The sequence below is a fragment of the Phalangium opilio genome, unplaced genomic scaffold (genome assembly GCF_054372755.1).
Source record: "Phalangium opilio isolate 3A_F unplaced genomic scaffold, DU_Popi_V2 ptg000032l_1, whole genome shotgun sequence".
NCBI classification, from domain to species: domain Eukaryota; kingdom Metazoa; phylum Arthropoda; class Arachnida; order Opiliones; family Phalangiidae; genus Phalangium; species Phalangium opilio.
Window position 1 is genome coordinate 8,157,399 of NW_028324159.1, and position 25,806 is coordinate 8,183,204.

Genomic DNA, 25,806 nt, shown 5'->3' on the forward strand with positions numbered 1-25,806 from the left:
AATCAAATCGCAGTATGAGTATGATACAAAGAGAGATCAAGTTTTCGGGAAGCATTCCCAAATGCAGGTTGTGATGGCAAGGGTTTTGTATGCCAATTGAAAGCAACGTGTTTACATTGGCTTCGACCATAAAATTTCTAAGTCACCTCTCTTCGATTTTCTAAAAAGGGTTCACGTGGCAGGATATACAGTAGTCGCTGAATTTTCATTTCTCTTAATTCTGTTTGGCTTTTATAGCTGACTGGAAAGTTTTCTACTTTATGAATGTGCTGGTGTAGGCGCGTTTCGGCCGTTTTCCCCATCAAAAACGGTCTACTGCTCTATACTGCGGGAAAGAGGTTTTTTTCATATTTCAGAGAGAGAGAGAGAGAGAGGAAAAGTTGCCCCCATGAATCTCGCGACTCATATCGGAATTTTACTCCGTTCTTGCTTTAAACTCTCTATTACTTGTTTGCTTCAATAATGTCACTCTTTCTATTACTCAATGCCCTCGTAATATGTAATCTAAAATGAGTTAGAGCAGCAGCCAAGACAAATCCGACAATATGAAAACACGGAACTATTATCAATATAATACACAATTTTTGTGTTGCAGAGCCGTTTTGAATCATTCCTATTTACGAGGCCCTCTTCGATAGTGGGATGTTTTTAGTAGGATAGCAGTAAATAATAATAATAATATCTTTCTAAACCAAAAAGCGAAACCGATGAAGAAAAAGATACTTTATGGACAGCTTAATTTTCACTTCTCATGAGGCATTAGTTGTTGGGCAATGGAAAGTGGGGCATGAGGTTTAGTGAGTCGGGAAAAGGAGCGTATACCAGTTTGCAGTAGGGCAAGGAGGACGGAATAATTGGTATCAGGGTCACCCTGACTGAGCACTAGGGCCAAGTCGATGGTAGATAAAAAGTTACTAAACAGAACATAATCAGTTTTGAAGAAGTTAGGTTTAGGGACGTGGATAGGCTTGGAGGCTGATTGGGCAACGTTAAATAAAATGGTGCCGTGGTCACTCATACCTACCCTAGTAGCACAAAATCGTTGGGCCACCAGCTGGTGGGTTACTACTGGCCCAACACTGTTGGCAAAGCCTTGGCAAGCAATTGGCCATGTCCTACTTGGCAAACTACTGGCTCGGTGCTGGGGTTGCTAAAATTTGCCAACTGCTTGCCTAGACTTATCCACCTATCTACCATCCTAAGAAATAATTTTTGCCACATCTTTTCTTTTAGTTTACCATCACCGACCCCACTCCCAGCCTACCTATCACCACTACTCAATCCAAAGGCTCCCCTGTTTTAATCCACCTCTCAACTAACTAATTCGCCAACACTTTACCAGAACTTAAGATAACATTCAGCCTACACGTAATCACCACGTATACACTCACATGGCCTACTCTCTGCCACCAATCATTCCATCATTCAAAATACAGCTTTTCACCATTGATCCAATTGTTTGTCTTGCATGTAACCACTATTGTACCAACTGTTTGGCCAATTCGTTACCACCACTAACCCAATCCTTTAGCCTCCACTCTATTGGCGTATAACCACTCGCTCAGCCTACATATTTTCACCACTTATCCAATAGTTAGGCCATTATTTATCCAAACTTTCACCCTTATTTTTTACACCACTGACCCATCAATTTCTCTGCACTATACCAACAGTAAACAACACTTGGCCTAAATGGTACCACCACTTCGCCTATATTTCCCAACCAATGGTCCTACATTATCCTACAGATTATACAACTTTTTTCTTTTAACCTACACTTATCATCTTCAATATATACATAAATTACCACAAATTACGTAGGCCTCCAATTATTTATAATGAATAATTAAATAATGTTAAATATCGTGAATTAACTGAAAACGTTTTAATCATTTCAAAAGAAAGTTTCGTCACATAAATTGTTTAAAAATTTATTCAGTATCTGAACCAGATGACTGTCCATAAGAGTCTTCTTCAGCAGTTTTTTGTTTCACTTCCTCAGCCTTCTTTCTTCGTTTGGCACGACCACCATTTCTGTCAAATGCTCCTTTCAGATACTTCTTAATTGCATCTTCAGCCTGGAATTCCTTCAATCCTTTGAAATTCATTTGTACCGCCGCTGAAATGTACATAATTCCCAATTTGAAATCAAGAATTATATAATATCCTAGCATTTAGCTTACCAACAAAAACGTTTTTAAGTTCTAATTGAACGAAAGGGTACTTCTTCTCTGAACCAACCCAGTTGAATTGGAGAGTTACTTCGTGTGTCAATACCTTATTAAACAACTTCTGACAGCAATTTTTTACTTTTTTACCTCCATAGGATGCAAACATTTTCACCTGTTAAAGATCAGTTTTAAAAGTGAAGTTATACATGGTTTTCGAGAAGATTGAAAACTCACAGTTTTTCTCTTAATTACTTTATCCATCAATAGTCTCTCGACTAACTTCACGTCTTGAAGTGAAGCAAGCGGTAGGTCAGGAAATTCTTCTATCTCAATTAAATCTTGAGAAATTGCAGTTGTACTTTCTTTAGAATTATTCAGTAATGTATCCATTTTGGTATTTAAGTCTGTTAGCATCAAAATCACCGTTCGCTTGAATTTTTCATCACTTTGACCTGTTAATTTGAAGCAATTAAATATTATCAACTTTATGATAAAATTTGAAGGGACAAAGAACAAATAAGAGTTATTTTTAGTCTATTAAGGCTGCTAAAATATTCATAGGAATATTAGAATAATTCACCAAAACCTTCTCCCTAATTTGTAATTAATTTTCTAATTTTTGATTTCTGCCCGCTAAGCCTAATACCATTTTGCAACAAAATATTCCTATGTAAAATTTAATGAGACAAAGGAATTTTCCATGATAGCACAATAATTTATATTGCTCGTGGAAAGTTCGTGTCTTGTGAACTTATACATATCAAAAACTTTATGACAAAATGGCGTTAGGGCTAGCGAGTTGAAATCAAAACTTTGAAAATTATTCTGAATTAACGAGAAAGTTTTAGGGGTGAGTTATCCTGATGTTTTCTACGTCTGTCTACTCTAATCAGCCCATCCCATGGGATGTTGTTGATGCTACAAAACCAAAAAAAAAAAAACAAAAAGATACCTTTTAAGTAATCCAAGTTATTGGAGTTTATACGTGCTTCTGGTGATCTACCTAGAGATGAAGCTAATTAAAAGACGATCAGTTAGTTTTTACTGAAACTAGAATAACTATAATTACTATAATAACTATCCAAAGGTCTTCTACCATCAAATTCCAGTGAAGCCGTAGTATGCATTGATGTTCTTGGTGTTCCAGTGTTAAGAGCTAAGTCTGCACTAGAACGGGTTAGAGAATTTCCTTGAGGCCTGCTTATGGGAGAGCTCCATTCTTGTAGAGGCACAGAAGTGCCTGCATTTAAGCGATTATTTTCTTCGAATGCAGACAACAGCCGTCTATTTCTGGAATTCCTTTCCTGGTTCGAAAAAACTTCATCGCCATTATTTTTATTACCCCTGTTATTTTTAACGGGCGATAGATCTCTCAGACTCAAACGACTCTTTGACGCTTTAGATGGTGAAACAGTTAGAAGACGTTGGTGAATTGTTTTGGATTTTGAAGGCGAAAAGATTTTTCTTTTTTGTGACATGGTACTCTTTTCAAAATTTTGGTTTCTTTGAGATTTTGACAAATCCTGGCAATTGTCATTTTTTCGTTTGTGATTTTCTTTGGCTACAGAAGAAACACTTTCCTTCTGAACGTTTCCTACAGAACGTTTTCCAGCGTAGGTTTTACTAGTAGCGCGTTTTTTTCCAGAATTACCGCGTTCAACATGAGTTCTAGAAGAACAATCATATTGGCCATCTGAAGAATCTAAATCGTTGCTGGAGTGCACTGAGGAAATACTAGTTTGTTGATTGGTTATGCCTGGACTGTTTTCTATTACCAATGGTGCAACTAGCTGTTCTACAAGCATTGAAGGAGAGTCACCATTATCTTTCGATAAATTGTCTACATCACTGGGTTTAGATGAGATATCAGCAATGTTGGATTTAACAGGGAAATTAATAGGCGAACTCTCTTTGTGGTAAGAGTTAGAGGGTGTAACACCTTCCAAAGACTTAGCTTGGGGAGAAACTGCAATTTTGGAGAGCAAATTCTCTCTGTCGCAAGATTGAGACGAAAAATCTATTGCATTGGATTCTGAAGGGGAATCAATGTCATTGCATACAAAGGGTGAATCATCCCTATATTTTGTCTTGGACGTATCTTTTTTATCAAGTCTCGGAGATGAATTGCAAATTCGTGATTCCGCGCTACCTTTTCGACTATGATTTAATAGAGAAGCGTCTGCGCTTCCTAGAAACGAACTGCCCACTAGTTGTTTAAGTCAAAAGAAAATATTAGAAAAGGAAAGGCTCAAAAATCAAAGATATGTGATGAAATTCTTACTTTCAGAAAGTGTTTGGCTACATCGGTTGCCAACATTTTCTCCGCTAACTGAAATTAAATAAAAAGTCACTCAAGACCACTATCTCTGAAGTATAGTATAATTGTTAATTACGCACATTTTGATGTTGGAATAGGGGGCGCCTCTGGTAGTGAAATCTTTTTTCGCCCCTTCGTTTTTTTCTTTATCTTGGAGTCAGTAGAATCATTGGAACAATTAGTATCAGAATCAGAATTTTCCAAACAATTAGCCAAGCTTTTATTTGAAACAGTAGTCCTCCGTCTCTTCCCTCGACCGAATTCCCCTTCGCTTGCTAAGTCTGAAGTTACTTCTGACTTTTTGAGGTGCTCCTGTGCACTTTTGTACAGGGCTTTTTAAAAATGTATTAAAATTTACAAATTTAGAGTCGAAAGCTCAATATATTACTACATACCAGTCTGCAATAGAATTTTTCCCTCATAAAGAATCCAATCTGAATCTGGTTTTGCTGAAGTAGATATTAATTTTGTTATCTCTTTGTGCAGTCTTTGTGGTGGCCAGTAGCAAGACTCTTCGTTTAAGCACCATGACTTTGGAACAGCCTCAACTGTTCCTTCAGCGAACGCAAATATCACGAACATCTAAATATAACCAAAAAAATCCCTAGCTAAGATTTCAAACTTCGTCCATCTCTTTGGACAATTTATACACCCTCTTACAGGAAACTGTGAAAGGAATTTATTAAAGAGTCTATTGCACTTATGATAATGTAGAAGGGGAATAATTGAGGCCATAGAATTGTTTTCATGTAAAGTAAGAAAACATTTTTGTTCAAATAAGTTTAAAGAATAAGATTTCACTCGCTTTGAAATTCTAGCTTTAAACATGCCTAGCTTAGACGAGGGTAAAGGATATGAAAAAATGTCATCATGGTACTTGCAGATACTCCCAGCTAACATTACATCGTTACATTTAGTCTTATAGATATGTTTAATCTTAATAATTTCACCTGTGTTCAATTTAACACAACTATCTGCCAAACGTGTCGTTAAAATATAGTTCTGGGTTTGCAGCTTTTTAAAAGACTGTGCATCATATGGAACATTTTGGCTCCTGTCTTTAAATGGTTGTTTAAGAACTAAACCGTCAGTGCGATGTTTTGTAGAATAAAGTTTTTGACCTTCATTTAAGCGTTTGCACAATTGTTGCAAGGGCTTACTTGGGGATCGTAACTTTTTCTTTAAGAACTGCAAATGATTCTCAAATGGAAAAGCGCTATATGCATCCAAAGGGCCAAATCTTTTAACATCTGCAGCTATATGCGTTAAACTGTGCACATTTAAACTAACAAATTTTTGGCCATAAAAATCAGAGCAAGAGAAAACGTACAATTCGAGAAGTTGAGCGGCATAATCAACGAGTGTTCTGCTTAAAGTTGGTGAAGCTAAGATATAAACTGCACATTGAAGCAATCTGAAATGATCCATTACATCATTGGCAACAATCCCCTTACACACGACTGGACCAGTATACAAAAGAAACTGTCGAAATTCAGTTGCTTTCCAACGATCTACATGTTTAAGTGATCTTGGTTTTCTTGCAAACTCACTGGGGATATGTGGTATACACGCGTTTAACCTTGATGATAGCTCTGTAACTTGCTGAGTACTAAGCCTGACAACGAATTTGCCTCTTTTAATCCATGCTCTTAAAAATCTCTTGGTTACTCCTAAACATAAAAGGTGCATGTGATCTAACGGAAATTGGAGTTATTGGACTACTAAATCGATGTCTAAAAGTTCAAGGGGTGAACGAGCGCCTCTTAAATGATGTTCCTCGTTACTCTGATTTCGGAATGAGATATTAGTTCGAAGAGAAACATTCTCTTCTGTAATATCTTGCAGGAAAATCATGTTATGATCTAGCATAAACCCCTGAATAGTGCACTTGTCACAAGAATAGTATCCCGTATGACCCTTTGTGTTTTTGATAAAAGACCTGGCTGGAGTATCCAAAATAAAGGGCCCATCTAGTTTACATATGAAAGACTTTCCACCATAAATAAACCCATTTTCACTGAGATCTAATAATTCCTTGATAAAGTTATCTAGATATTCAGCAAGTGATCCCGGTTTCGTATCACCACAAAAAACGCCTACTGGAAATACATCTCCAACAATGCCATGCTTAAAACTAAACACGCCTACCAAAATAGGCCAAAAATTGGTGGTTGAGCTATCAGTTAAAGGAATACCATCAATGTTTGTTGCAAATGAAATAGGCTCATCATAATCAGGATGCAAATCCAAAAATGTTTTCAAGCCAATTTTAAAACCAATGTGCCAGTACTCGCCATTGGCCACTTTCGAAATTCCCGAAGTTTGCCTAATAGTTTTTAGAAGTGTTCGAGAATCTTTGGGTAACTCATTGTGACCGTGATCTTTAAATATTTTAAGCAAGCTGTTAACTTTAACTGTATCTACATTGTGGTTAATGATCCATTCTCTAAGGTCTTGGGCCAAATCAGAAGGTTCTTCATCAGAAGAACTTGAACTAGAAGTGGTTATGCCACTTGAAAAGTTGTCAAAGCTATTATCAGAACTCTCAGAACTATCAGATGTAGCAGAAATATCAAACACCATATCCCCATCTTTATCACTTTCACTGAAGCTTTCCCTAATATAACCCTCACTCTCGCATACAGTATTAGTTCCATTTCGTAAATCTTCAACATGAGTAACACAATTATTTTCAGATATAGACTGCGGATATTCGGATATCCTATCAACTACACTTTTCAAATATTTAGCTCTGTTTCTCCTCAATTGCCGTTTACTGAGTGTAACTTTTTCCATAGTAAATAAAATTAAAAATAATAAATTAACCGAACCCCATATATCCCTTTAAAACAAATTAACCGAACCCCATATATCCCTTTAAAACAAATTAAATGCCCCGTTTATCCCTTTAAAATAAATTAATTGTACCTGTATATCCCATTAAAATAAATTAGTTGTACCTGTATATCCCATTAAAATAAATTAATTGTACCTGTATATCCCATTAAAATAAATTAATTGTACCTGTATATCCCATTAAAATAAATTAATTGTACCTGTATATCCCATTAAAATAAATTAATTGTACCTGTATATCCCATTAAAATAAATTAATTGTACCTGTATATCCCATTAAAATAAATTAGTTGCCCCTGTATATCCCATTAAAATAAATTAGTTGCCCCTGTATATCCCATTAAAATAAATTAGTTGCCCCTGTATATCCCTTTAAAACAAATTAACTGCCCCGTATATCCATTTAAATATATTGCACTGTATATCAAACTATCTTTGAATATACACTAACCTTACTCAAAATTAATTTCTCATTCTTTTGAGATCAAACTAATATTTCAAACAAAACATTAAGCTTAATCTAAAATAATGTTGAAAGCTATCTTATTTTAACACTTCATGAAAGGATGCTATACACTTAATAAAGCATCAGAGTCAAACTTTTTTACAGTGCCTGAACTCCCTCAGCTATCTATAAACTAATGTACACCTTTTGAAACCTCATATTTTTTCACCACCCCCCAGCAATATTGTGGAGCTATTACTGCATGCAACTATGAAAGATTTTACTCAAACACTAAGAGGAGAAAATTCCTCCCTTCCTTTACAGTAAAGATGGCAGTGTTGCCAACAGCTTTCGAAATCAATTCGGCTTATATCTAGCTATAAATTGGCTAACTTTTTGTATTAAAAAATGACTGGCAACACTGGGGTATTGCCCCGTTATTGAATATAAAAATTCAAATTATTCAAATAAATTTCAAAACCGTCAGAAATTAATTTGAAACTTAACGAAACACTAGCTAAGCAAGACTTATGGGATTTAAGTAATTAAATATTCATAACCTTTTAAAAATTCCACTTAGGCCTTTGTGTGTTTTCCACAATCGTAGATAATCCTTCCAAAAAGTAAAATATTGGGCTAAAATTATTTGAAGTACAGTGAAATACTAATATTTAATAAAATATATTTACCTTAAAATTTTTCAAGTCGAAATGGCAACGACCACTCGTTGTAACCTAGTCCGGAAAAAATTAAATCGGTACCGTACTGAAAATATGACTAGAGCAAAATGGCGACGACTACTCGTTGACCTGACCGTTGTACACGCGTCCGACTCCGAAATATAAATAAACCGCCCGGTATCGTGCAAGGCGCACCGTTTCAACTTGGGGCCGTATTCTGCAGAAAAAGTATCCTCCTCCCCCGAACTTAAGCTCGCTGATTGGTCGGTCAGGATCGAACTTAGGGCTTTTCATTGGCGGTGGCGGTTTTGGGGCAAATCTCACTTAAGACTTGTGATAGGTTGAAATTTTCGAGCAGACGACATTGACACGTGTCAAAATATACACCAAATTCAAAGTAGTAATTTTAGAACTCGGCAAACCGTTCAGCACCATGAATCGGTTAATTGACCGGTTTTTTTGCTTTCTTTTTTCACCGGAACTTAGCAGACTACACTTCGTCGTTGCTCATGGCGGTAATGGCAGGTAATGGATTATATTGTTCTTGGTGTTGTTGACTTTAGAAAGAAAGACAACTAAATTATTGTTTTAAATACTGTTAGCATGGATGAAGGATGCGCGTGAGGAAATTTGTTTTCACGCTATAGGATCGGCAACTCCCTATCTCGAACGACAGAAAATTCTGTATATACTCTGTTACAACGTCGATTGTCAGCACGCGCAAATATATTTCTCTATGTAACATAGCTTTGTACGTGCTGTCAAGAGACAAAAAACTTCAGGATCTTCAGGATTTAAAATATCCGCGAGTTTTTTAGCTCGAGTGCACGGACCTCTAGACCTTAGTTTCAAATGCGTGTAGTAGACTGTATGCAATTTCACACCTATTTGAAACAAGGCCTAGAGGTCCGTGCACTCGAGCTAAAAAACTCGCGGATATTTTAAATCCTGAAGATCCTGAAGTTTTTTGTCTCTTGACAGCACGTACAAAGCTACGTTACATAGAAACCTAGCTTTGCGCGTACTGACAACCGACGTTGTAACAGAGTGTATACAGAATATTCTGTCGTTCGAGATAGGGAGTTGCCTATCCTGTAGAGTGAAAACAAATTTCCTCACGCGCATCCTTCATCCATGCTGTTAGTTTACAAAATATAAGGGTTTGCGTTGTTATAATTTAAAAAATATGCCTTTGTTTTGTGGGAAAATAAAGTCGAACTCTGCCCGAAGTCGAAAAGGATTGACACCGAGGCTTATGACGAAGAAACTCCTCTGTAGACTGTAGTAAGTAGTAAAGAAAGATTTTATTGTTTCTGTTATTGACTTATTGTTTGGTTCTGTAAGATAAGTTTCAAGCAACAGAGGCACGCTAGTAAATGATTGGAACATGAAATGAGGCACCATCCCATAGCGAAGGTATTTCGTCATTCATTGGCCATGACCAAGATAATTGTGTTTTGATACAAATATGATTGCCTAATCCTTATGGGTCATGAAAGCCTGATTCGTTATACTTATAATATATATTCCATGACTGTCACAGCCATCTTCCCTGGCACTTGGCACCATGAACTGTACCTATTTTATAATCAAAGCACCGACAGCGAAAGAAATACTTCTACCTTTTATTAAGCAACTATTGCATTAATGTTCAACTGGTAAATAATGTTGCACACATGTCTAACAAATAGAAATATTCATATGCTTTTCTTTTATTATAGATTTGTGGTTATGACGTGTTTGACATGAACTCGATTGGGAACTATTTTTGACCTCTATAGTAGGAATTTCTCTTCATTTTCTTCTGTTACCAACCGGTTTATTTTAGCAAATTAAAGATAGCAATATAGGGACAATGTACTTTAATAACTTCATTCACTGTCAAAACACCACACAGCAGAGGAAGGATAACTGGATAAAACATCAGGGAACACAGATAGGTTAATGATGTCAATGAGGAAGATTGTTGGTTGGAAGAGATCAAGAAGATAGTGACCATCTTGAAAGGCGATATATGAAAGAAGACTGCTTCGACAATGGAGAGCGGTAAAATTGGAGGCCGAACCAGTTACGTCCATGAACTCGTAAAATGTACCTTTATTCCCAGTTTTGAACTTGACATTTGTCAGTATGCCGTAAATTGTTAGCTATCTTATACTCGAATTCGGATATTCTCCAGCAATGTATGTAAATATGTAGTTGGTAAATGTCCAACTTTTATGGAACTGTTGGAGAAATAGTAATGAAACACAAGAATATGTTGACTCCCTATTTCCTACCCATTCAAATGTTGCAGTTTTATTGTCTTAATTCATTTTTGCGTGGCGACTGCCAATACTTTCAATTGGACGATATACTGACGGAGAATCCCAGACACTCCGTACTAACGTATTCCTTACACTACGCCAGATGCCTCGCGTTATTTTTCTTTCGGTCTGTACGGTTATGGAATAATCTTCCCGTATGTCTTAGGGAAATAGCAAACGACGTTTCTCTACCCGTATTTAAGACTAATATCTCGAAATTTTTCTTGGACACTTGGCTCTCTAAAAATTGTTAAACTTCCTATATTTTTGTATACTTGATATTTATTGTTTTCTATATTTGTATTGTACGTCCGGGTAACCTTAAATAGGCTCTTCTGCCTCTGTGGTTGCCAGTAACTTTGGGTGCGAAATAAATAATAATAATTTAATAAATACATAGGGGTGCTCAAACTTTAAAGACGGATCACTTAGATAAAAAAAATAGCCAATGTGAGATAGAATCACCAATAGGCTTACTAGTTCCTATATTGGCACATTTTTTAATTGTGATTTAACAATAAAGGGGTAGTAGCGAATAAATCAATAACTAAAGTTTAAATTGAAACACGTACGTTTTTAGAATAGAATGTGCAAAATGAAGGTCATTTTAAATATTTTGTTTCAGTAATGCTTCGTGACTTGTTGAAATGTGCAATTGAAAACTACAAATATGGGGAATCTTCTTTTAAAACTGCAACAAAGATGATCAATAAAAGCCTTTTTTCCATATATAGGATTTTAGGTTCGATACATGATTTCCATTGGTCCTATATTAATACAATCTTATAATGATAATACATAAACAACAATGCTCAAGAACATATGCACATGAATGCCAGTTCCTTCATCCAAATACCATTCCAACAGACTCATACATTTGCCTACATCAGATAATAATACCATAGATGTGCATTTAGTGGCCGTCTAATAAAATGGTCTTATAGACATTGAAAATAAGAAACTAATTTACATCGAGAATCCTATGTGATAAAGTCAAAAATTTTCATTTACTGGTGGTCAATAGGCCATATGGCTTTCAGACCTATACCAACTAAATAAATAAATAAGTCAAAATAAACTCAAGTTTTATTTAAATAATGTTGCTAAACTGTTTTGAGTAACAGCTCATCATTCAGTCTCGACATTGTTTCCTCTCCGTTACTTATTTTCCTATAATTGATTCTTTATTACCATAATAATAATTAGTTAAGTTTGATTTGTTTATCTAATCCAAACCTTTAAAGAGCTCACCTCTTATTTGTATAGGCGCAAATCACATACTCGTTGGTAGTTTATACTTGCAACAACTATGCCAGCCTTCTCTTTAAAGGGATACCTTAGAGTAAAGCATGCTCAACTAATAAAAGTGTTAATACCTTAATATGCAAGTTGATTACAACACTTCAATGTTGGCAGATATCCTTAGAGGAAGTGCCCACCCTAGATAATTCTCCATTGCCATTGCCAGTGTCAATGATAGAAATGTCATAACCACAAATCTATAATAAAAGAAAAGCATATGAATATTTCTATTTGTTAGACATGTGTGCAACATTATTTACCAGTTGAACATTAATGCAATAGTTGCTTAATAAAAGGTAGAAGTATTTCTTTCGCTGTCGGTGCTTTGATTATAAAATAGGTACAGTTCATGGTGCCAAGTGCCAGGGAAGATGGCTGTGACAGTCATGGAATATATATTATAAGTATAACGAATCAGGCTTTCATGACCCATAAGGATTAGGCAATCATATTTGTATCAAAACACAATTATCTTGGTCATGGCCAATGAATGACGAAATACCTTCGCTATGGGATGGTGCCTCATTTCATGTTCCAATCATTTACTAGCGTGCCTCTGTTGCTTGAAACTTATCTTACAGAACCAAACAATAAGTCAATAACAGAAACAATAAAATCTTTCTTTACTACTTACTACAGTCTACAGAGGAGTTTCTTCGTCATAAGCCTCGGTGTCAATCCTTTTCGACTTCGGGCAGAGTTCGACTTTATTTTCCCACAAAACAAAGGCATATTTTTTAAATTATAACAACGCAAACCCTTATATTTTGTAAACTAACAGTATTTAAAACAATAATTTAGTTGTCTTTCTTTCTAAAGTCAACAACACCAAGAACAATATAATCCATTACCTGCCATTACCGCCATTAGCAACGACGAAGTGTAGTCTGCTAAGTTCCGGTGAAAAAAGAAAGCAAAAAAACCGGTCAATTAACCGATTCATGGTGCTGAACGGTTTGCCGAGTTCTAAAATTACTACTTTGAATTTGGTGTATATTTTGACACGTGTCAATGTCGTCTGCTCGAAAATTTCAACCTATCACAAGTCTTAAGTGAGATTTGCCCCAAAACCGCCACCGCCAATGAAAAGCCCTAAGTTCGATCCTGACCGACCAATCAGCGAGCTTAAGTTCGGGGGAGGAGCATACTTTTTCTGCAGAATACGGCCCTTGAATACTTCTTCGTACAAAGAAAAGTCGCAGCACGCGTGATACACCGAAAGCGTTTTACTAAAAAAGACGGATTTAGACTGGTTTCGCAGCCTCCGTAGTGATCTACTGTTGTGTTGAAACCTCGCTACAAGAATAACCCATTCACCACGTGTGTTCGTGGAGAGAAAGGGGAATGGAAATTTTGGAAAGGAGGGAACATAAAAAACAAAGATAGGAGCTTGAAAGTTGAAAGGGAAAAGATCATTCAGCCTGTTCACAACCAAGGAGGATTAATAGGATTAGAAGCGGTAGAGCGACTCCAAAATTGTTGTTCATAGGTTATGCTTCCAGCTTTCATAACTCCATTGGTGAAAATAAAATAGCGCAAAAAATTGTCAATAGTACTCCCTTCCAACGTGATTTTACATTAAGTATCATTCCGCCTAATATTTCGCTATAAAATAGAGCTTGCTTTCACAAATATATAAAAAACAAAGCATATGTTTTTGATAGGCATAAAATCGGTTCGGTTTTTCCTTTTGCTCTATTTAAAATTGAACAATTAATATGTGGTTTTTTAAAAGATAGCGATAATGCAAGTAAATTGAATTTTGTACTTTTAGATGAATTAATATTATTAAATAGGTTTTTGTATGGAATGTTTTAGAGGTGCCAACCCTTCCCCATCAGATATCCGCCAAAAAACCAGCACCCATAATGGGCCGCAGACTTTTAAAAAACATTTTAACGTTAATAAAATTTTAAGAGTTTTCAATATCACTATGAATTAGATTATTATGGTTAATTGCTAATATTAATCAATATAATAATTATTTATGTCGGCTTGTAGATAAAGATGATGGGCTTACGGTGGGAACGAGGTGGGATTTCCAACACTATGCCAGTAGGAAATGTAATTTAAAAGAAAAGCGTTTTGATTTATATATGAAAAGTAGCTATAATACAAATATACTCTTTTAACATTATGGAATTCATAATATCTCTTATTCAAAGATGTTAAGTTGAAACAATGCATCAAAACAATTACGATGGCGGTTAACTGACGGTTATATGCTGGCAGATTTTATTTACTGGTGGCTTTGAACATAAAGCCAGCAGTATGCCATTGCCAACGGTCAACCAACCAAGCCGCCCTTTTCCCAACCTTTTGCCAATAGGCCTGTGCTACTAGGGTATGGGTGGTAACAATGATGGAGAATGAGCCACATTTGGGTCAGTAATAAAGATTAGGTCCAGGGTATTATCTATACAACGTGCACCCCCGTCACGCGTAGAAAAATTAACAATTTGTGTCAGTGAGAAGTCTAACGTGGCATCACAGACGCTGCATCACAAAATAACTTAGTTGCCCGACATGCGCCAGGTTTAGCGGCGGTATTAGACCAGTCAATTAGTGGGTAATTAAAATCTCCTAGGAAGAGTAGTAGTAAATTGTTATTATCACAGTACTTGGCTAACGCGATGATGAACGCGAGTAATGGGTCGTGATTTTTGTATGCTGCATTGTTGGAGCGGTATATGAGGCAGATAATGAGTTGAAACGTTGGTTGGGAGATTTGGATGGTTAAAATGTCAAGACCGTCTGTGTTAGAAGCAAAATTAACCAGGCCAATGTCACTATGGCTTAAAGTCAAGACATTTAAGGTAGAAAGGAGATACAAAGCAACGCCATCGTAATTGCTTGTAATTCGATCTTGTCGGTAGAGAGTGAAGCCAGGAATGGAGTATTCACTGTCTAAAACTTCAGGGGGCCACCAAGTCTCTGTGAGCGCTATGAGAGAGAGTTTGTGCACAGAAGCGAGATTTGTGAGTTCAGCCAGTTTGTAACGAGTTAAATTACGGACGTTGGTCAGAAGGGCCACAGACTGTGTTGTTTGGAGTGAGGGTAAAGTAGGTGTTGAGACAATTGTGGAGTCAGGAGAGACCATGGTTTCGTAGCATTTTAGATACCTAATATTCTCAACAATATTAAAAAAAAGTCCATTCTCGACTCAAAATTCGCTCAAAATAATAAAACATTATGTCACCAAAGGCAACTTCCCACTTCTTGGCCTCTCAACCAGGTGTCTATAGCCGCCCCACTGTGAGGCCACTCCACGTGGCTAACATAGTTTCTTTTTTAGACGGGAACTAGTGGACCATAACTTCAAAATGATCCTAGCTTTTGATACTGGCCTCACAACTAAGACCAAAATAAAGTGGCCTTGTAACTAATTGATTAAGCGCCAATAATTGAAACATAAACTCTGCCGGGATTTGAAATCTAATGGAAGATCGCGAATTCGGAAAGCCAAATTTTGCACTCAAACTAAAAGCCTTGTCAGGCAAGTGGAGGCTCGCTGTCACGCCATGTAATCACTACTTTACTTCCGATTTGCTTATTCATTCTATAATCTGTACTCCACTTTCAAAGAGGCAACTGTAGACGTCTACTTAAGAGGCTGTAGAGGAACATGACAAGACTAAAAGGTGATTTGAAAACAAGAAGAAAAAAATAAGAATGTTTTTATGCACATTAATGATATATGTTATTCTCTGATGATTGTAAAAAATAGGCCAATAAGAATCGGAAAGCGATTCTACTTTAGTTTGGTTATATTATTGTACAATATGTGTAATCATTTCCCCCCTAAACAGTTTTTTCTCCCTTTCAGCTTTATAGTTGAGCATATTCAAGGATAAGTAGCCTTGAACTGACCCTTTCTTATACCCAAATCTTGGCAGATACTTCTTTGCAGTAATCCATTTGCCTTCAATTTTGTTCGTATGGACACCCGTTTCGTAGTCTTTAAAAGCTCATAAAGAAAGAGTAATAGACCCCTTCGATATAACTAAGAGGGAAATGCAAGGCGCTAAAAGGTTGCTTTCCGTATCACTTTTTGACGCCGGCGCTATAGCCCTTTTGAATCATGATAATGCACAGAGACGGCAGTGTATCAACCCCTAGTATGTCCAAATCCAGATGGTTGTCTACATCGAAAAGTTTTCAAGTCGGTGTAGTGACGCGCCCCATAAATACCATGCAGAAAATACATTTAGTCGGTTAAGTGACGGCTGTCCGATTAATTAGTTTTGAGTCAATTTAGTGACGATGATCCAATATACCACCTGTCGGTAGACAAGTTAGTTTAAGTCTTCTTTAAGCCAGCTTGATTCTTATCCGAGCGCTCATCGACTACTCAATGGACTGGAAATGAATTATTGTGGACAGACAGTCCAATAACTCTATCGGGCCGATTGATCAGATTTGGTGTCGGCCCGACTTTTTTGCTGTTGGGGATTCTACGTCCTGTTTTGAGTCGAGTATCCGACTTACGGTGGTTTCAAGACGTTTAACGACAATTATCTTATTCGGACAACTAACCGCCAGTACCGACAATAAACCGACTACAAAAAGGGTGGGAAATGCTACTGGGGAACCAGATGTCTCTACGGTCAAAACAACGTAAGACTCATCATATCTTGCTTTGAAGTCGCTTATATAACGACGCTTTTCACGTCCATTTCGCACTGAACTGGGAAGTCAGACAAATCAATGTCCTCAAGCTTTTGCTATTGTGATACCTTAGGAAAAATTCCTCTTTCAATTACTGGTTTCAAATGGCGCTCGATATGTCCTGTTGTAAACATTTTATCCATCGCATCTCCTAAGTTGTCATTGTGATGAAGCTCCGAATGATAGGCGTTGTAATGTGTAATAGTTTTGTGACGTATGGTATGGACGTAGGTACGATGTTGAAGACTTTGAAAATATTCATTACATACTTTAGGTATGTTTCTTTTCTTCAGCGATTCAATTCAGAGGTGCTTAGTCGCGTTTCTCTTTCATTGAAAAATTATCCACGCCGAAAAGAAGTTAGTATAGAGTCACAAATCCACGGTCTGCCAGAACTTCATCACTGAATATGAAAAATGACCAAAGAGTTCTTCGGGTTTAAATAGCGAATATGGTCAAATAATATCAAGGACATAACCAGCCGTGGTCATCTGAACCCTTGGCTTGAAAACGTGTTGTAATTTGGGAAAGCAATAATATTTTGGAGGACCGTGTAATCTTTTGACCTTCGAATTCGATTTTACGTTCATGCCGACAATTTTTATGCTACAATCGTCACGCAAAGGGTTATTTTAATTCTAAATATTGAGGATGAAAAGGCTCTTCCAAGGCCGCAATGACCCTAGTGTTTATTCTTTCATGTGGAAATGTTCGAATAATGACATAGTTCTGGCCAATTCTGGATTTCGTGACTTTACCAACTAGCTTTTGCAACATCGTATTCACATCCGCACCAAAACATATGACACGAAACTTCTATACATGGCCACCGCAGTCATCAACGACATACAATATTTAGTGTGTCCATGAAAGTAATTGTCTATATTACTTGGCTATCGACGCCACGAAGATAGGGGCAGCTGTTATCAGTCAAAGGACACAACAGACTTGGAACTTTTCACTTATATTGTTTAAAATACCACTAAAATTATTTCAGTCATACCTAAGCGTGTAAAAAATATTAATAAAATGATTTTCCTCATAAGTAAACTTGTACAAAATATTAATTAAATGCTTACACTGTACACAATATTTCGTATGTCTATGAAAAATGTTGTTGATTACTAACGTATTTATTAATCACTTCTGGGAAGATTGTTGGTATTATTACTGTAACCTCCCGTAATAATCAAGGGACCTCCTGGGTTTCTACTCCAGGGGTGTACGGTTACATAGAGGATTAACACACAGCGTTACCTCTGACCTTTCCCCGTACTATATAAGCATCGTCTGCTGAGCAGAAGCATAAGTGCTGGGTTGGAGCCGCTGGATCGTTCCAATAAAAATTTTAAATTCTATCTTTCAAATAAGAATTATAAATTTTATCTTTCCAATAAGAATTATAAAATTTATCTTTCTAGTTATAAATATAAAATTGATCTTTCTAAGTATAATTATAATATTTATCTTTCTAACTATAATATTTATCTTTCTATAAGATCTTTCTAATTATAATAATATATAATGAATATTTGCGACTCCAACATTAAAATAAAAATTTCAATCGGAGCCTACGTTATTATAAATTTTATCTTTCTAATAATAATTATTATAAATTTTATCTTTCTAATAATAATTTTTATAAATTTTATCTTTCTAATAATTGTTATTATAAATTTTATCTTTCTAATAATTGTTATTATAAATTTTATCCTTCTAATAATTATTATTATAAATTTTATCTTTTAAATAATAATAATTATAATGAGATATAAGAAATGCATGCGTTTCCTTATGTAAAAAATATTTTAGTCAAAACAATTTTATGCATGATCCCTCTGATCTTCCCGCTCTACAAATTCAAATAAATGGAAGATCCCTTAACATTTACTATCTAAAAGCGCCACCTTTCGAGAATCAAGCGCAAAAAACAAGCTGGCGCGTCCTTTCAATGCCGCCCATAGCCATAAGGCTATGCGCGGGCCTTGATTAACGTAGGCTACGCCCTATCTACCCTAACCTAACCAAACCTAACCTAAGCAAACCAAACCTAACCTAAACAAACCTAGCCTAACCTATAATATGAAGGGTAAAACATGGAAAATATATATTTTAATTAATTTCCACGACTTAAATGTCATTAATTATCCCTTAATTAACCTTAAATAAATGATATATATTGAAAAACTGTGTGCTTTGAAGGTGCTAAGGGCTAAAGTAAAATCTAGCCTAAAATTTTCATTATCCCGCCCAAACCTTTCATTATTCCGCCCAAACCTTTCATTATCCGGCCCAAACCTTTCATTATCCGGTAGGATTTCGGTATGAATGAATAAGGTCAAAAATCATTTGAGAGCAAAATCAAGCACACCATTTGATAGAGCGTAAAATTTAGATCTAAAATGGCCGCCGCTTTTTTCAAATTTCATTACAACCGCATTTGAATTTTTTTTGCGTCAGGTTGTTTCGCGTTCACTTGATGTTTCACGATTATCAGTATTAGCGTATTGCGGGGCTTCATTATCCTCATCTTCGGAAAATTGACATTCAGAGAAGTTTGTCTCATCTATTACAGATGCACTAATGTTTATTCTCCTTTGACTTGTCCTTGTGGATTCGTCATCGGCAAAATCATCTGCTGAATGAAGAATCTTTTGCATGATATCGAGGATTTTGGAGGAGAGGCTGAAGACGAGAGTGCGATGTCCTTCCGCCTTCAGATTGTCCAGCAATTTGATCAAGACCTCCATCTTCCCCGATTCTTTCAACAGTAAGATAGGGTCGACGTTCAAAGAGACGACGTCGGCCACAGCGTCATTTGGCGCCTCGACCTCGACCTCGCTAAACCAATAGAAAGAAGAAAAAAATAAAAAAGGTCACTTCCCGACCAGGATGGAAGGCGGCATTCATTTTGCGTTGAACCGACTCGTCACTGTCGTCGAGATCTATTTCGTTGCGCAGCTGACTTCTGGCTCAAACGCTGAACAATCTCGGACGATCGCAGATTTTTTTTCATACTTCATTTTTCCACATATACTTCCCTGAATTATCCAGGTTTTTCCCCCTATATGTAGTATCCTATGGGGAAAATGTTAACAAAGGAGAGGGGGGGGGGAAATATGACTATTACATAATCAAAGGACATCCCCGTATCTCTAATATAAACAGAGTTACGAGTCTCCAAAATATAGTGTAATGTTAATCCTTTGGAAGAAGGTGTGTTTGTTTAAGATTTGCTTAATTACTCAGCCCCTGTTTGTCGTAGCCCTAAGTTTTTAGTATGGTTAGATGGGGGACTAATTGGACTAAAACATAATCAAAGGACATCCCCGTATCTCTAGTTGAACCAGAGTTACGAGCCTCGAAAGTTGGGTGTGACGCAAATCCTGTGGAGTGGACGAACATTTTGCTTAATATCTCAACCCCTGTTTGTCCTAGCCCTAAGATTTTAGTATGCTTGAATGGGGGGCAAATTCGACTATAACATACTCAAAGGACATCCCCGTATCTCTAGTTGAACCAGAGTTACGAGCCTCGAAAATATATTGCTAAAAATCAAAAGTAAACGATGTTGCTTAATTATGGGCTAGATCATCTTGTTTTTACCCAAACGAGGTATTTTATAGACTTTCATAGCTCAATTGGGTATAGATGCAATTTTAGAAGTGGCGCATGCGTATTTCAGTGAAAAACAATTCAAAGATGATATAATTTTACCTGACTGACGCTGTTATCTCCAAACCGGTGGATCCACACACCGTTTGGTTTTGATTCAGGGTGACCAGTGTCCGGCCTGTTGATTAACATCCCAGGCCACCAAGAATCTTTTTTGCAAAATATGTGTCCGTGCCCAGAGTCTGGAGTCTAAAGTAAATAAATTGATAAGTAAATAAATTGATAAGTAAATAAATAAATAAATAAATAAATTAATTAATAAATAAAATAAATAAATAAATAAATAAGTAAATAAATAAATAAATAAATAAATAAATAAATAAGTAAATAAATAAAATAAATAAATTAGTTAATAAATAAAATAGGTAAATAAAATCAGTAATGGGGAAAACAATCCCTTTTAATAAAAATAATATTGTCACGGGACTTAATTTTAAACTAAGTGAATTTTCACAAAAAAATAAAATAAAATATATCAGAAAAAACTTTTCGTTCTTAATTCACTCTTAGTAATTTAAGTAGTCAAATAAATTTAAACTTTTTAATTAATAATTAGCATACTTACCAGAGGAGGAGAAGTTTTGACCCAATCAGGGAAAAAGAACTGACCACAGTCATAAAGGAACGACATGTTCGATGCGGACAAACTTTAACACTAAGTAAAGACACAAACACGAGCCAAATATATAAGGCAAAGAAAAACCACGAATTCCATAAAGTATATTTTATATTACCGGGATATATTTTCCCCTGGTTTTCAGGAAGTCTGTTTTTAATCAGAAGGAAAAGGAATACAAGATAAAATAGTACGCCCATCTTTTTTCTTACTTTTCTTTGAGAGGAAACCAAGCTCCATAACGAAGGCAATTTATACCTTATCTTTTTAGTTTCCTCAACACGCCAATATTACACTTTTACTCCCACTTTAGCATAGGTTAATAATTTCCTATATAAGTTTCTAATAAGGACCTACTGTCGCTTAAGCTTAATATCTCTGCCCCTTTTTGTCCTAGCCCTAGTTCTTAGTATAATTGGATGGGGGGCAAATAGGACTATAACATACTCAAAGGACATCCACGTATCTCTAGCAGGAACAGAGTTAATAGGTGTTTTGTAAAATAAGTACGTCTTAAGTCAATGGAGCGAATGTTTATTAACATTTTGCTTCATTCTTCGGCCCCTGATTGGTAGAACCTTACGTTTTTAGTATCGTTGGAAAGGGGATAAATAGGACTATAACATACTCAAAGGACATCCCTGTATCCTTTGTAGAACAAGAGTTACGAGCCATAAAACCAAAGCCTAACGTAAACCATTTGGAGCCTGTACTTTAAGAGTTCTTTTCATTTTAATGCTATAATAATTGGACACCATAATTAATTAAAGAAATACTTACCAGGCATCAAGCGAAGTGTCCTTGAGTTTCTTCGAACTGTATGAGCCCACACAAAGTGATCTTTCAGCGGAGAAAGCTGTACAGCGGAAAAACTTTACTTGAGCTCGCGCATTTTAAATACAGTTTTTTCAACAAATATCATTTCTTTTAGGTTAATCATATGATAATTAAATACATTTGAGGTGCGGAAACTATTTTAATCAATGTTTTCATGGCTTTCATCATCCATATCAACAGTTTATCGGAAGGATTTCTGTGTTAATGTTAAGCGGATTATAAAGTTTCCCAGCCATTTTAAAAAATGTTATGGTTGGGTCTAATGATTTGGAAAAGGACCAATATTTTGAGCTAAAAAAGCATACAAAATTTAGTAATATTTTGGAAAAGAGGATATTTATGCAGTTGATAAGCCTTGACAATAACAAAAACACGAATGGCTAAAAGTGCGCCTCTTTTTAGGGTAGAAAGGAACTAAAAATAATAATTTTTTGGAAAAGGTGGCAATAAACAAGCTAATTAGCCATAATTTGGAAAGGTATCATTAATTAGGGGTAAAAACATATTCTTTTTAGTAAAATTTGGAAAAGGGGAAATTTATTCAGTTTGCAAAACTTGATAATAACAAAAACAGGCGCACATTTAGCCGCTCGTGGATAAGGGAATAAGAGGGAAAAAATTACCAAAAACATGGAAAATATTGATGAAAGTTAGTTTCCGCACCTTAAATTTAATTAATTATCATATAATTAACCTCCCATAAAAGATATTTATGGAAAAAACTGTATTTAAAATGCGCGAGCTAAAGTAAAGTTTAGCTCCTTGCCACGAACGTCATTTGAGTTTGACTGAAGATAACAGCTCCTACTTGCATACGACGATGCCTCAAGTACTTTGTAACCATCTTAACTCAAAAATCGAATTAAATTTACAATTAATCAGTAAATAATAACAAAATACCTTAAATTAACATTATAAAGATATTACTAACCCTTTAAACTTAAACCTATCCCTTTAAAATAAACTGAAAAGAAATTATTTCGTACAATAGATGAGGAACTAGCCCCTCAATGTTGACACAGAACTTTCTAGAACTATCCTATACCCCTGTATCCACAGTGCAAAATGAAATACCTAGCAACGAAAACTTTTTCCAAGAACCCAGAAAAATGTCACGCTGATTTAGACCCTAAGCAAAAAGACCTTAAGTCACTATCCTGGTTCCTGAACTTCTAGAACATTTTTTATTTAACCCTGACTCCGGGCGCGACCTCTATTGCTGGTACAGCTACATTTGGTACTACTATTTAAGTCGCGCGTATGCGCAAGATAAATTAGTATTTCGGTAAGCGTAAGGTTTCTTACAATTCCCGAGGGTTAAATGAAAAGAGTGTCGTGGTTTCCCCAACCCAAAAACGTTACGAAGGGTTTCCTTTGGTGGAACGTAAATTGTACCTATGGCGAGGAACACTCTTTTCGCTCTCTCTCCGCTCTCTCCTCCTACGTTTAGGCTTAGCTATATCGACAGGTGAATTTTCACCGGCGATTTCGCTATCCTGCGGAGAGTCTCCCGTCCAAGGTGGAGTGTACCGTTTCAGGTTTGAAACGTGAGAGATACCAGCGAGTTTTCGCGTAGTTTCCTCCTCCAACCTGTACGTCAACGGGGTAGTACTTTCCTGCGCTACGAATGGGCCGTCGTACTTTTTCGCGAGCGAAGCCGTGAAACCACGACTCGCATCGGAAAGTGGGTGCGTACGGCGCAAAACAAGGTCGCCACGTCGAAAATACACGTGTCTCCGACGCTTGTCGTAGTGCAGTTTCTGCTTCAGCTTCGAGTCCTGCAGGTTATGCCTTGCATGATCGATAACATCATGAAGTCTAACCTTCAGTCTCTCAGCATATAGATCTGGGTTTCGGTTCTGGTAAATATTTACCGGTTCCAATTCCCAATCTAACGGAGCGCAGAGCTCTCTACCGACATTCATCGCCGCGGGCGTGAATCCAGTCGAGCTGTTTTCAGCCGACCTTAAAGCGAAGCCCAAATCAGGAATACGAGCATCCCAATCCCTATGTTTCTCAATATAAGAAATAATCACAGGCTTGATATTCCTAGTCATGCGCTCAGTAATGTTTGCCTGAGCATGATACGGAGATTTATTTTTCGGGCGTATACCCAATCTTTTACATGTCTCCTTGAATTTCGGACTGGAAAACACAGAAGCATTATCAGTAATCAGTTCCTTTGGGAATCCAAATCGACAGAAAACTTCAAATAACTTCTCCCATATTTTCTCCGTAGTCATTTTTCGTAAGGGGTAGGTTTCTACCCACTTAGTGAAATGGAGCTCCGAGTATAGGGACCCATGAGATCACAGGTCACTAATTCCCACGGCCTTTCGCTACGAACGCTTGATAGCAGCCCGGGTTTTAATTGTGCAGATAGCTTAGATTTTTGACACATCTCACAACCCCGAACATACTTCAAAACGTCGCGCTTCATACCCGACCACGTGACTCGGGATTGTAAACGTTTATACGTTTTACAAACTCCCAGGTGGCCGGCAAGGGGCTCGTCGTGAAAATATTTGATTACCTCTAGTCTTAAGCTTCGAGGTATTACCATCTTCCAAGATTTCTCTAGGGCATCCTCATCCTCCTCGTCCCATGGTGCAAAGTATCTTAATAGCAACCCATCCTTATCCATTATGTACTGATCTAAAACTGCCCCGGCTTGAACCGCCGTTTCCGGGTCTACAGAGCTTCTAACCCGCTCTAATTCCTCGATTAAACGAGATAACTCTTGATCAGTAACTTGGGATTTTATGATGGTTTCTCTATTAAAGGGTAAACCCAACTTGGGTTTGTCACCCCCCACTACTTCATTTGCAACCAATATGACGGCTTCTTCATCGGCCAATTCGGTTTAGATTGGTGCCCGACTTAGAGCATCTGCTACCAAATTTAATTTACCAGGCCGGTATCGCACCTCGTAATTAAATTATTGAAGGCCTAGAGACCAGCGGGCTAATCTTTCATCTTTTTAAGCCATTGAAGGGCCTGATGGTCGGTTTCGATTATCACATCAGTACCTTCAACATACATTTTGAATTTCTTGAGAGCGAATACTACTGCAAGACATTCTAACTCTGTAGTGGAATAATTACGCTCTGCTGGAGTCAGCCCACGACTTATAAACCAGATAGGCATTAACCCTCGATCTTTCTCTTGTGCCAATACTGCACCCAAGCCGTGGCTACTAGCATCGGTTTGAATAAGAAATTTCTTATTCAAATCCGGGAGAGCTAATTCCGAGGTACTCTTTACCTTTTCCACTAACTCCCTCATAGCGTCCTTCTTAAATAGGTTATACAAAGGACGAGCTATTCCCGCAAAGTTCGGTATAAACTGGCGGTAATAACCTATCATGCCAAGAAATCTTTGTAATGATTTCACGTCTCGAGGGATCGGGAATTCCTCAATCGCTCGAAACTTATCCGGATTTGGCATACAGCGCCCTGGACCAACCTTATAACCGAGAAGATTAACGGTATTGGTGCAAAGTTGCACCTTGCTCGGATTAATAGTTAACCCGGCATCTTTAAGGCGGCGTAGAATTTCTCGGATGTGAATCAAATGATCCTCAAACGTCTCGGAATATATGGTGATATCATCATAAAAACCGAGAGCGAAATTCCATTTGCAGTGTCCTAACACACGGTCAACTAATCGCATGAAAGTTGCCGGGGCGTTTTTAATTCCAAAGGGCATCTTTACGAATTCGTAAAGTCCCCTATGGCACACGAAAGCTGTCTTTTGTATATCGCTATCTTTCATCCTCACTTGGAGGAACCCCTTTGTGAGATCTATTGTCGTGAAGTACCGCGCCTTCCCTAAGTACGCTAAAATATCAGGTATCGAAGGCATTGGATACCTATCGGCGGTAGTCACGTCATTTAACCTCCGCACATCTACACAAAGCCGTTTGATCTCACC

The 25,806-nt window shown here is 36.9% G+C and overlaps 1 protein-coding gene and 3 long non-coding RNA genes across 8 annotated transcripts; 1 reads left to right on the forward strand and 3 right to left on the reverse strand.

The window, feature by feature from the left end:
• Positions 1 to 1,866: 1,866 nt before the first annotated feature.
• Positions 1,867 to 8,646, reverse strand: LOC149685848 (uncharacterized). 2 transcript variants are annotated; one of them, XM_089870950.1, is made up of 10 exons: positions 8,479 to 8,646; positions 8,350 to 8,402; positions 4,884 to 5,070; positions 4,569 to 4,820; positions 4,453 to 4,500; positions 3,241 to 4,377; positions 3,124 to 3,174; positions 2,406 to 2,623; positions 2,184 to 2,343; positions 1,867 to 2,119 (listed from the first exon to the last, which is right to left on the reverse strand). In XM_089870950.1, the coding sequence occupies exons 3-10, from the start codon at positions 5,068 to 5,070 to the stop codon at positions 1,932 to 1,934; spliced, it is 2,241 nt and encodes a 746-aa protein (XP_089727076.1). In that variant the 5' UTR covers positions 8,350 to 8,402; positions 8,479 to 8,646; the 3' UTR covers positions 1,867 to 1,931. The 2 variants fall into 2 exon arrangements, with proteins under 2 accessions (XP_089727076.1, XP_089727077.1); XM_089870951.1 differs by having other exon boundaries at positions 3,124 to 3,186; positions 3,268 to 4,377; positions 8,479 to 8,645.
• A 970-nt stretch (positions 8,647 to 9,616) lies between these two features.
• LOC149685849 (uncharacterized) lies at positions 9,617 to 10,293 on the forward strand. Its single transcript, XR_016384022.1, has 4 exons — positions 9,617 to 9,753; positions 9,814 to 9,885; positions 10,013 to 10,127; positions 10,191 to 10,293. It is a non-coding gene; the product is annotated as an uncharacterized LOC149685849 (long non-coding RNA).
• Positions 10,294 to 10,318: 25 nt separating this feature from the next.
• LOC149685850 (uncharacterized) lies at positions 10,319 to 11,029 on the reverse strand. Its single transcript, XR_016384023.1, has 2 exons — positions 10,749 to 11,029; positions 10,319 to 10,694 (listed from the first exon to the last, which is right to left on the reverse strand). It is a non-coding gene; the product is annotated as an uncharacterized LOC149685850 (long non-coding RNA).
• Positions 11,030 to 11,041: 12 nt separating this feature from the next.
• On the reverse strand, positions 11,042 to 13,238 carry LOC149685851 (uncharacterized). Of its 4 annotated transcripts, XR_016384021.1 has the most exons (7): positions 12,712 to 13,238; positions 12,580 to 12,651; positions 12,338 to 12,452; positions 12,027 to 12,274; positions 11,746 to 11,957; positions 11,604 to 11,656; positions 11,042 to 11,542 (listed from the first exon to the last, which is right to left on the reverse strand). It is a non-coding gene; the product is annotated as an uncharacterized LOC149685851 (long non-coding RNA). The 4 variants fall into 4 exon arrangements; XR_016384020.1 differs by having other exon boundaries at positions 11,042 to 11,656; XR_016384018.1 differs by lacking the exons at positions 11,042 to 11,542; positions 11,604 to 11,656 and having other exon boundaries at positions 11,840 to 11,957; positions 12,712 to 12,967; positions 13,057 to 13,238.
• Between the last annotated feature and the right edge of the window lie 12,568 nt (positions 13,239 to 25,806).